Genomic DNA, 12,540 nt, shown 5'->3' on the forward strand with positions numbered 1-12,540 from the left:
ATGCTTGATCACAATAGCTATTCATCAAGAAACCACCAACCTTTCCAGTTCTTCCCCCAGCAAACTCTCGACGGTACCTCGAGTACGAATAACGGCTTCAACCGGTCAACAACACTCTCAACATTAGATACTGCCGCCGCCGCTATCGCCGCTTCTCAGCGACACAGGACGCCTGCGACACCGTCGTCGCAACAGAGCTTTGAGGGGGGAAGCAACAGCCAAAGTCTGACCCAGGTTCCCGACTTGATGCCGTCAGACTCGTGGATGCTTCATAGTAGTCAACAAACTCCTAGAGCAACACATCGCTTTAGTCATCAGCGCGAATCCTCTCTCTCGTCGCTAGGATCTAACGGTCCAGCATCGCCCTACAATGCCAGTACATCTAATCCGCACATCGCTGTTACCGATTCAGGGAATGACGGGTATCACGACATAGGAGGTGGCGAAAACAACTACGCATACAGCATGGGAAAGCCTATGTCGATGCCTGATAGTTTCTACGCGAACGCCCTGTTCAACAATCGCGATAGCAATATTACTAATGGTAACAGTAATAACTACCACAATAATCGTAATATCATCAGCGGTCAGCATATGTCGCGCGATGTATCCTCGGTCGATGGCTTGCCAAACCTAGCGAATCAGCAGCAACACAAGTCAAGGAGTGACCGAGGCTTAGCCCCGGCTCCCGAGTTGTCAATTGGTGGTAGTGGTTCTTCTGCCAGATCTCACCCAGTCTCGGTGGCGAGTTCAGTTGCGGGTGACTCACCCGCGACACCGTCTTTCCACGAGACCGAAGACGATTGCCGAAGATCAAGGAATGGTGAGGACTCCATTCTTATGTCGCCGTTTTTGTGCGATTTCGATCTTGACTTTGACAACTACTTACACCTTTTTGATGACGCAGTTTTTCAAAACCCACAAGTTCCCAAGCTAGACCGCACCATGACCGATATCTACAACGACGAGCTCTATAACCCCAACTTTACTATAACGTCAGCTTCTCCACCGCCTCAGACACAGATGGCGATGTCACCAAGCAACGACTTGTTCGCTCAGAGACTCCAGGCCGCCAACAGTCAACATCTGAGCGTAGTACAATCGCCTGTCTCGAGTACATCGCGAGATGACCAGTCTCCGTTCCGGCAAGGCTCGCCGTACGCCTCCGCTATCAGCGATTTCCCTCAGGTGGGTGTGGAGCAGATGCACATCGGATCGGCTCGACAGATGAACCAGCGGTTGAAGGCTGAACGAGACGACAAGGAACTACAGCAGCAGATGGCGCGCAACTCTGCGCAGCAAGGAACACCAAACACAATCTCGCCGAAGGATGCGATGCTTGACTTCAACGAGTCGGATGATGGTTCCAACATGCCGCTATTTCAGCCGCATGAGACCAGCAGTTACAACATGGAGCCTACGAACAACGGGACCACAAATGCAGCGCCTAGGACCAACTCGCAACACTCAAGCCCATCTTTCCAGTCAATGGCATCGACACCAATACAGGCCGCATTTAACTTTTCTATGCCGAGCAATATACATATGCCACAACAGTATCCTTTCATCGCGCACCGGCAACAGCAACAGCGCTCGACCCCTGGAACCTCAACATATTCAAGGGTGAGCTCGACCGAAGCTAGCAACTCAGAGGGTGGCGATATCCCAAGCCAGAAACCAGCTGGGGCTAACGCGGACGGAGGTACTTACACTTGCACATATCATGGGTGTACGCTACGGTTTGAGACGCCAGCATTACTACAAAAGCACAAGCGCGAGGGGCATCGACAAACCAATGCCTTAAGCCACGTCAGGTCATCCCCGACAACAACGAGTGGAATGTCTGGCAGCATGCTCAACAGTCAGGCTGGGCCGCACAAGTGTGAGAGGATAAACCCGAGCACGGGAAAGCCATGCAATACGATCTTCTCTAGGCCCTACGATCTTACGCGACACGAAGATACGATTCACAATGCACGCAAGCAAAAAGTCCGCTGCGACCTCTGTACGGAAGAGAAGACGTTTAGTCGAGCAGATGCGCTTACAAGGCATTACCGCGTCTGCCACCCGGACGTGGAATTTCCGGGCAAGCATCGGAGGCGAGGTGGTGTTAGCATATGAGCTGGCGCATAACGAAGCCCGAACTCACACTCTTTGCAACGTATGCCATATGCACTGCCAAGGTAGTCAAGGGCAGTGCGAAGTGCGAAGTGCGATTTGCGGGCTAGAAGGTTCCTTGGTTGGAGGGGTGTATTTGAATGCCGTTCGAATGGTGCTCGAATGGTGCTCGAATGGTCTAGAAGCAGGGCGGACCCAATGCAAAGCCGAGGTGTAAGCGAGTGGGGTTCCGTTGACGTTGGAAGATAGGTTCGATATCAAGGGTCCAACGTCAATCTGCAGGGACCTGCGAGCTAATGAATGCACCTGGCTATTTGCGGCATGGATCGCGCCTAGCGGTGGTCCGGTTTCTAACTTGGGCCACAAACCGTGCTGATCAATTAGGACCCTTGGGTTGGGGCCCGACCGCCGTCCCCGCAGCGCGCATGACTGGCTAGCGACTGGCTAGCGACTGGCCGCTGGCTGTATGACGTCTTCCTATGACGTAACTTTTGGGAACTTCTGGGCTTTTGGGCGTGGATCGCCGGGTGCTACAGCATCACCACCTACATCATATCCCATTTCGCTTATCGTGGTTTTGCATCATTGACATAGTTTTCTGGTACATTCTACCGGAACAGTTTACCCTCGATTCCACTTCCGCTTCCGCTTCCTGATGCAACCATCATTACTGTCGTCAGATCGTTCGGTTCCTGTGGGACATGCATCATGATGTTTCGCATCTGTCATCACTATACATTCGACTTGGGTAGTCGGCAGGTAAACTAGGCGTCACTATTACTCGGGAGCGGAACTGAAATGATAAAGGACGAAATTCGGGTTCCTTATCTATTTCTCCTTATATTTTCTTATATCGTCATTCCATGTATTTCTCACGGGGTTTACGGGGCTACGGGTCCGGGTACCTTATAGACTTGGGAAGGAAAGAAAATTGCCGGAATCGGATCAGCAATGATTTTTTTTTTTTGCTTTCAGCTCAGCCCTACCTACACTTGTTTTTTAATGGTCCTTTCGTCTGTATAATTTTCGTCTCTGCCGCCAATTGGGCAGTATCTATTATCTTACACCTGTTGCACTTGCTGGGTGCTGTACGATTCTAGCCGGGAAACGGAAACGAGAGAGTGTATTTACATAAGCTTCGTTGCAAATTATTGGGAAGAGGAGGCATGATGAGACGAATATTTTAAATTACGACTGTATGATCAGCGGGTGTGTTTTTTACTTTTTTGTTCACTTCATTGTTTTTCACGGCAGCACATACGCAGGATCATAAAAAGGGGGCAGGACGACATGTCGGCAGACAGAAAAAGATTGTATTATGAATATGATAGGGGGATGATGGCATGGTTAAAAAGTCGAGAAGCGACGGGAGCTCTGTCAAAAATATCAGCTCGATATTATAGAATTAATGACCCTGCGAAGGTACTCTACATATTAATACCTACTACCAGCTTTAGTCTTGTGTAGCATATTTATCTCTTGTATTTATTAAGAATATATACATATAATTGTGAACATATGGTTTTTCTTTTTATTCTTATTTTCAATTTGAAGGGTGAATGAATTGATATGGTGCGAATGTGCTCTCGCGTGTATGCACAAGATACGTGTTTGATGCTGGATGCTTTTTTTGCAGATTAAGCTCATATTTTAGGGCGCGCGGACCTAACGGATGGAGGTTAAGGTAGTTTGTGTTCCTTGGCATTGGAACCTCGGTCTGGGACGGATTTTCCGCCCGGTGGCTTTATTTGTTTGCTTTGTTACTATGCTAACTAGCTAAGATGATAGGTTTGCTGTTGTTGCTTTATGGTTCTGACTTTTCTTTTTCCTTTACTTTTTTGTTTTTCTTTTTCTATGATCCTTGCGTGCTTGTGGTGATATGTCTGATGTTGTTGTTGTTGTTGGGTTTATGATGTAAGTGAGTTTAGGTACTTAGACTTACATATGCGCCGTACCCGAGGGCTATGTATGTACTTAATCTGTCATTTATTGATCTGTTTACACTACATACCCATACCTTAGGTAGGTAGGTACCTAACCTGCTGCCATGTTACCTACATAGGTGCGCATCATATAGGTACGCATATATATGTCATGTACGTGTATAGTATATAAGGTAGGTATATATATATATGAGGTATTCACCTCGTCGTCCGGCCGTCAACAATAATTGCCGCAGATGCAGCGAGATTAGGGGACTGGTAGCGGACGTCTCCACGTAGTATATATATCAAGGCGCGTCGAATGGATGCTGCCGAGGTTGGTTGGTTTATTGGCGATGCGATTGCGTCGGACTGGAGTTGCTGGGAAGTAAGCAAGCAAGCAGGCAGAGCAGAGCAAAACAAAAGAGAGTAGAGCTAAGCTAAGCTTAAGGCATGGATACCATGTATGCTGTATGTTGTATGTTGTATGCCGTATGTACGTGCATGGCGCAAATGATAATTATCCAGATGGTGTACCTAATGTACAGGTAAGCCCGCCGTTAGGTATCATCTTACCTTACTATGGTGGACGGTTAGGACATTTGTGCCAAAATCAGGAAAATGGGTCGGGGCTTTCCAAAAAGGGTAATATAGCAGGTGCACAGTATATTATGCGGGGTATATACAAAGTAAAATATATTAGATAAGCATAATTCGGCCAATTAAATTAAAAGATTTAATTGTTAAATTAATCTTTAATTACTTTACATAATATATAACATATAACACATTTAAATAACTTTTTAAAAATAATAATTTAAACGTTATAATTGGTATTATTTTATAGCTTTAATTGATGTAAAAACAATGATTTAAGTTACATTTAAATCGGTTTTTTAACTGTTATGTTATAATAAAATCAAATAACGTTTGTTTAAAAAAACAAGCACGTGATACCTTTTAAAAACACTTTAATAAAGTCATTTTAAACAAATTACAAATATTTTAATAATAATATAATACTTAATATACATCGTATAAACATGTAGTTTAATCTATTATTTTCGCATTAATTAAAGTTATAAAATGATATTAATAATAACGTTTAAATTATTATTTTTAAAAAGTTATTTAAATGTGTTATATTATATGTTATGTATAATATAACCCGGATAATAAAACTTGTATAATTATATATATATAATTATATAACTTTTTAATATTTTTATTAATTTTAATTTAAATTACATGTAATTTAAATCGTAATTTTTGTTATTTTTTAATTAAAATAATAATGTTTTTTAAAAAAAAATATAAATAAATATTTATAAAGTTATTATAATATAAGTTAAAAAAAAATATGTATTATTTTATAAATTATATACATAAAGTAAATAATCGAGTTTATATTATACCTTTAACGTTATTATTACCGCATTAAACATAATGCCACCGATTTTTTCGATTTTAATATAAATGTTTTAACCGTCCATTATACCTACCTTTAACGGGTAAAAAAAAAACAAATAAAAATAAAAATAAAAAACCGAATAAAAAAACAATTGCTTAGAAATGATTAGTGACATACATATTGCTTCATGCGCGTGTAAGCAAGTTTTTAATACATAATATTTTTTTTTATCTATTTACTGCGTGCGTGCTGTATCTGAGATACGACCTGTATCATACATACAAGTAGTAGGGTTAGGTACACTCTACCTATGTTAGGAGCTACATACATGACATGACATAGGTAAGTTCAATGCTGCGCTGCGTCGCGTTCGTATGTATACTTACCTATGTACCTAACCTTACCTACATAATCCCATCAAGGCTACTGCACGACATGCATGTTCGCTGCATAAGCCCGAGGCACCCACGACGTCACCGGGCATGACCAACAGGGGTCCAAACTTAGAAATGTCGTCGCTCTGCGTTTTTACTCCCCCTCCCCTCCCCCTCCCCCTCCTCGTATGTATGTATGTATACTGCTGCGGCTCGTAAATGCAAAATACTAATAATAATAACATGCTGCAGAATACATACCTAGGCCGAATAGGCAAACGGAAGCGTTCATCGGGGCGCGGTTTCGGCCTGCGGTTCCCTTCGGTATAGCCGGTATACTATAATAGCCATGACAAGTACAACTCACCAGGATCTTCAACAATATAAGTGGAGATTTTACCCAAAGAAGCGAAGTATCAGCACACTCGAATTACTATGGCAAGATACAACTTCAGATGAATCTCGTGGTTTCTAGACAAGCTTTATCATCAACAATTACCTATTTAGGCAAAGATTAAGCCAGAAACTTCGAACCGTCTTGTATTTACCATAGTAAATAAGCTGTGCTAATACTTATTAACTGTTTCAAGTAATTATCTCCACAAATATTGTTGAAGATCCTGGTGAGTTGTATGTAAAGTGCATACCTACTAAAAGTCTTGCTCGTGTTGAGTCAGCTGTCGTAGTGTAACTGTACTTTTGTCAGCTACCTATCCTCTACTCTCGTTGGCTCGTTTATTCCAGAATCTACTCGGCATTAGCCGAAGCCACCCGACCGGACCGGAATGGAAGATCCGCCTCGCTTAGATGTGGAAGCTAGGTAGTGTAGGTACTTCTAGGTACATCTGCCAATTTAGCCACATGTGAAAATTACAGGGGTCATGTGGCTTGTTCAGGAACGGGGACATCTGTGGCGGTGTTTTCTATATCACACGAATCAACACGTAGCATCAACAAGGACGTCGCCTCAACAATTCAAATGCTGCTGCCTATAGTGTATCTTCTGCTTTCAAGTTTATACTTACATGTGAGAGGCATACGCGGCTATTCCGCCTCTCGCCACGTGCTGCAAATACACTATGTGCTTCGCCGCAAGACCACGCAAATCCATGTTATACAAGGGTCGGTCATAGATCTACACCATCCTCTCGGGTAGATCTCGCCTCCGCCTAGTCAGTCGACCACTATACGATTTGAAAAAACGAAACCGAAAATTCTATAGTTAATTTGAGGCAGCCCATGACTTTCTACTCGGATACTGCGCTCCTATTCTCCTTGCTGCTCCAGGCAGCATTTTGCCCCTATTATACGGATGACGAATTCCGCGAAGCCCCAATGTAGAGACAGTTTCTATCATGTGAATTAATAAAGATATCAGATATTATCATGAGGCTCTAGATTTTATTTATTTATGGGGCTATATGAAGCAAGCTGATCACGTAGTCTACTTTTGGAAACTTATATGCATGGCAGTAATATCGTTCAGCTGGAAGCGGCGGGCTGATTCTCACCATCGCCTAGTACAGCCGTGCGTACATCGGAGAATAGGGGTACAATACCCGTCCAGAGTTGGAACTGTAGGCAAACTTCGTTAGCAACATAGGTACAGAATCATAGCCAATGCTGTTGTTGATTCTCACGTACCTGGTAATAGCCTTGGGAGGCGAGCACCTCTAGACCAGGAATAGTAGTCCATCCCGAGTTCTCGGCCAACTCCATCAATGGCGTACGGCGAGGTTTGTAAGCCATCTCTAATAAAACTCGTGGGCCTTCGATATTCTTAGTCTGTTGCAATAGCGTTGTTAATAATTCCCACATCGAATTATCGATCGGCTTGTCTGCGGGCACTGTGCTGATGATGACGTTTGGTAGCTTGTGTACCTGGCTGGCTTCGGCTACCTGCTCGATCTTGATGTTGTCACGGAATGACGAAGACGAACGAAGATAGTCTGCGGCATTAGGGTTTCGTGCGACGACGTAGATAGGGCTGTATCCAAGGGAGTGCAGGGCGTATATAGCTGCTCGGCTCGTACCACCAGAGCCTACTACCATTGCACCGCCTGCTGTTGATTCCGTTGCTGTCACCAGCCCAGCCGACCGTAGTGAATAGACCATGCCACGCCAGTCTGTGTTATCACCAAGTAAGCGTTGTTTCGATCCATCCTGCGAAGGTATAGGTATCACTGTGTTTACAGCACCAATTGCAGTGGCCGACTCCGAGATCTCATCAAGTAGCGCCATGATGTCAAGCTTTAATGGAATCGTGACTGACGCCCCCCCAAAATCAGGTGATGTGATTAGTTTTATCACGTCTGTGGCAGAGGATGTTTCGAATAGAGAGTATTTATGAGGCAACCCAGATTGGCGGAATAGGCTGTTGTGCAAAGCCGGTGACCGCGACGCAGATATAGGGTTTCCAATAAGATAGAACTGCTTAGGCTCAATCTCCCCGATTAGAGCTAGACCGCTGCGGATCTCAGCGGCTGATAATTGGCCAGGGGCTGCTTTGAATGGTAGGTCAGGATGTGAGACAGGCGTTAAGAAGCCATTCAATATCCGGGAGAGCTTCCCAGCGGTGCCCATGTTGAGAGCTATGATCGGCTTCCCGTGCGCAGCAAACATCCTATCCTTAAAGGTAGCTAACGAGAAATTGTCTTCCAATTTCTTCGCAACACCTACCAGCTTGATGATGTCACCGTATTGCAAAGCTCGGTTGTACCACGTTTGCCAACCGCCATTCCTCCAGGACAGCTTACCCTCTGGGTCATGGTGTGACGCGATAATCCGCGTGGATTTACCTAGAGACTGGATAATTGTATCTAGAGTTTCATCCGAAAGCGTCATCTCGAGGTCGACATATTCTACTCCTGTACGTGCTGCCGTTTGGTATAGGGGAAGCAACTCCTTTTCGGATGTATAGCTAAAACGACCACCTTGGGAGTTAGATCGGACTGTGAATATGATCGGTATTTTCGCGGTAGAGCGTAGAAGCGAGATCTGTTTTCCTACTGATTCCGGGGAGATGTCGTCAAGTAGGTCAACTCGTAATTCTACGGCGTCCGCACCAACTACAACTCGCGGGATCACGTCCAGCGCTGATGATACGCTGGGCACAGTTAGGGACACAAAAAAGGACTGTCGCTTCTTCTTGGCGTCCTCAAGATGATTACCTCTCCCAGTAATTGCTAATACGAATCGGGAAAAGTCGGCAGGGATGTCTTGGAGACCTCCGGGCGAATCAAGGTAAGGACTGTGGTATTCGTAGTTACTACATTCTTGGAAGAAGGGCTTGCGTCGCTCGTATACGCCTCGTATCTCTTCGGTGTAAGCAGGACGTGTCTTATCTCGCGTCAAATATTCTACCATTTGCTCGACGTCGCGATTAACAAGGAGAACTACGCCGCCGTTGCGATGGTAAGAAGTGAGTAACTCCCGAGCCTCGGGAGTCTCAACGATGCCACCACCACAAGAAAAGACGTGGCCCCGGCCTTGGTTCTTGATGACATCCTTTAGAAGCTCGAGCTCGTCACTCCTGAACCCTTCCCAGCCCCGACCACTTTCCTGTATAATCTGAGGGATTGTCATGCCAGCTCGCCGTTCCAATTCATGATCAAGATCAATAAAAGGGCGTCCGAGTATGCTGGCGACCCAACGCCCTGTCGTAGTCTTTCCGGCGCCTCGCATACCAATAATGAAGATAGAAGACCCAGTCTCAGCTTGCTTTGCCTTCTTGTGAGATGTAGGCACAACGTCATCGCCCTCTAGGCCAACCCCGAATGACTGGGCTAACACATCCCACCAGCCGGGCCACGTCTTTCCGGTGCATTCGCGTTCCAGGATTAGGACAGGTCCCGGTGCTACCATGGAAATGACGCTAAAGCTCATTGCTACGCGGTGGTCGTCATAACAGTAAATACCCTCGCTCGGCTTTGAAAGTTCCGTCAGCTTCTTACCGGCAATGACAATACCGTCCTCAAGCTCACTACAATGTACACCGAATTTCGCGAGCTGCTCCCTCATTGCTGCGATACGATTGCACTCTTTGACGCGTTGGTTGGCAATTCCAGTGATCCGCGTCTCGCCAGATGCTACCGCTGCAAGAACGGATGCTGTCAAGAAAGCATCAGTCATAGGCTCCATATCGACTTCAATACCCTTCAAGCTGCCTGGGCTCGGCCCAGTCACTGTCGTTGACGTAGCAGTCTGTTCTACAGTGCATCCCATGGGACGTAGCACATCTGTTGCGAAACGGGCGTCACCCTGCAGTGAACTTGCTCCGATGTTTGGGATAGTACAGGTAGTCCCGGTTATAGCCGCAACCGCGAGAGGGTACGTTGCTGAGCTCGCGTCGCTTTCTACAACATATTCATCTGGGTTCTTGTATACTCCTTGAGGAATGTGGTACGTGTGTGGTTCGTCGGCTGATTTTGTAACGGTAACGCCAAACGACTTCATCATGGCGATAGTCATATCGATATAAAGTTGTGAGATTGGCTTGCCGCCCACCAAGCGAAGAGTCACAGGTTTCTTGGCATACGGAGCGCACATTAGGAGAGACGAAACGTATTGGGATGAAATCGTAGCAGCTAGTTCGATGACACCTCCATCTAGTCCACCAGCAGCATCAACTTGTACCGGGAGACTGTGTTCCTGTCCAAGGTATTTGATATTGATACCGTTTGATCGTAGGGCATCAACGAGGGGGCCTATAGGTCTGACCTTCATCCTGGCATTTCCGGTTAGGACAGTCGAAGTCGCGGTTGAAGGTGAGCACAAAGCGACTACTGTTGTTAAGAAACGAGAAGCCGTGCCCGCATTCCCGAGGTAGAGAGGTTCGTCACTCGCTTGGAGCTGTCCACCTTGTCCTGTAACCACGAGGACTTCGCCAGCGTCCTCCCATGAGTAGGAGGCCCCATTGAGTTTGGCGATTGCCGACAACATGTACTCGGTATCATCCGAGTGGAGGAGATTCTTGACTCGGCAAGTTCCCTGGCCAAGTGCAGCAAGTACCAGAGCCCGGTTAGAGATACTCTTAGATCCAGGAGGGGTTACCTGCACATTGAGTCCTTGAGGTACTCCCGGCTTAACTCGAATAGCAGGGGAGAGGACAACTCTGATAGCGCTGTCGTCGACTACGCTAGCTCGAGGTTCATGTGTTTGACCTACGGCAGATAGAAGCACAATTTTCTTCTTCTTCCCTTCGTTCTTCTTATCTACGGCCATCTTCTCAAGTAGCACATCAACGGGACATTTCTTACCGGCCGTTAACTTCACAATGCGCTTGTCATGGAGGGAGGTCGGTAAGTCGTAGCTTGCAATACACTTGACCAGCCGAGCTACTGCTCCAGGTCGTAAAACGCCAAGGTAGCGGGCTAGTTCAGCCTCCTTAACCATTCCGATAGCTACAGCTTCGCCGTGCAAGACCTGAGGTGTGAGAATTGCCTCGTACGCATGACCAATGGAGTGACCAAAGTTAAGGAGGTTTCGTAGGCCGCCCTCCTTTTCATCCTTGGAGACAACTTCGGCCTTGACGCGAGCAGAGGCGAGAACGATGCGCTTAAGTATGGCTCTAATTGGAAGTAACCTATCACTAGGGTCGGCAGTCTTGGACCGAATAGTGCTTAAGATTAAAGCAGCATTTTCTTCCAGGGCCGTAAACTCAGACTCATTCCATATAGCAGCTGTCTTGATCACCTCGGCCATGCCATTGATGAACTCGCGAACCGGGAGGGTTTCGAGGAAAGCGAGATCAATGTAAATGCGCTGGGGCTGCCAGAACGATCCGATAAGGTTTTTGCCCATAGGGGTATCGATGGCAGTCTTGCCGCCAATAGACGAGTCGACCATAGAAAGCAGGGTAGTAGGAACCTGGACAAAGCGAACGCCGCGCATGAAAGTGGCGGCAACGTAACCGATCATGTCACCAATAACACCACCACCGAGAGCAATGATGACTGTATCCCTCGTGCATTTTTCGGAGAGCATCCAATCCTCTATTTCAGCCTTAGTCTCACGGCTTTTAGAAGTTTCACCCGGGGGGATTGTATAGGTAAGAAGTCGAGACTGTAGGCCTCGGGTCTCGACGGCCTTATTGAAAATGTTCACGAAAGGAGGAACATAGCGACCATGGAGATTAGTATCGGTAATAAGAATATAGGTAGAGGATTTGATGTTCTCGAGGAGGTCTTCAGAAACGAAAGATCGCCAGATGTCGTGGTCGACAATGATAGAGTCGGATCCAAGAATAGCGATTCGGGTTGGACCCGACGCAGTGCTGGCCTGATCAGTCATTGTGCTGCTGTAACACTAATGACGATCAGTGTAATCCGAATCAGAGTGTCGTCTGTGACTGGTAAGCCTCGTTAGGTGTAAGGCTGAAAAGAAGCGTTTTATACCATACGGGTAGCAAGGATAAGGACAAGGGGTCCCGAAAGGAGCCAGCCCACTTGATCTGGAGGTATTTGAGGAATTGGAGGAATTCTAGATAGAATTGGTCATTTACACCATGAGATGAGAATACACCTAACAAGAGGCGTGTTTCCTTTTGAATCTATGGAAACATGGAATGAATAACTGGCACCTCTAAATCGACTAGAAAGGTGCTTCAGTTTGAACAATGAAGTTTGCTATGGTATGAGTCGACGCTTTGAGGCTAGGGTCCGAAGCGGTCCCTGAACCATAAAAATTTGGTTTGTTCCTCGTAGAATCTTTGTGG

The 12,540-nt window shown here is 46.1% G+C and overlaps 2 protein-coding genes across 2 annotated transcripts; one reads left to right on the forward strand and one right to left on the reverse strand.

The window, feature by feature from the left end:
• F4817DRAFT_357312 (uncharacterized protein) lies at positions 1-2,121 on the forward strand (the record flags this gene model as incomplete). The annotated part of the gene is made up of 3 exons (XM_049305905.1): positions 1-422; positions 552-823; positions 908-2,121. 3 exons carry the CDS (start codon positions 1-3, stop codon positions 2,119-2,121), a joined length of 1,908 nt encoding a protein of 635 aa, XP_049161254.1.
• Positions 2,122-6,779: 4,658 nt separating this feature from the next.
• Positions 6,780-12,528, reverse strand: F4817DRAFT_330624 (Pentafunctional AroM protein). The gene is made up of 3 exons (XM_049302413.1): positions 12,221-12,528; positions 7,470-12,168; positions 6,780-7,400 (listed from the first exon to the last, which is right to left on the reverse strand). Exons 2-3 carry the CDS (start codon positions 12,114-12,116, stop codon positions 7,308-7,310), a joined length of 4,740 nt encoding a protein of 1,579 aa, XP_049161255.1. The 5' UTR covers positions 12,117-12,168; positions 12,221-12,528; the 3' UTR covers positions 6,780-7,307.
• Between the last annotated feature and the right edge of the window lie 12 nt (positions 12,529-12,540).

Source organism: Daldinia loculata (assembly GCF_022478755.1).
Source record: "Daldinia loculata strain CBS 113971 unplaced genomic scaffold F4817scaffold_11, whole genome shotgun sequence".
In the NCBI taxonomy this organism is placed as follows: domain Eukaryota; kingdom Fungi; phylum Ascomycota; class Sordariomycetes; order Xylariales; family Hypoxylaceae; genus Daldinia; species Daldinia loculata.

Coding starts and splice junctions, on each gene's coding strand:
- F4817DRAFT_330624 (XM_049302413.1), bottom strand. CDS start 12,116: ATGACTGATCAGGCCAGCACTGCGTCGGGTCCAACCCGAATCGCTATT. Junction 7,401..7,469: donor CCTCCCAAGGCTATTACCAG/GTACGTGAGAAT, acceptor GTTTGCCTACAG/TTCCAACTCTGGACGGGTAT.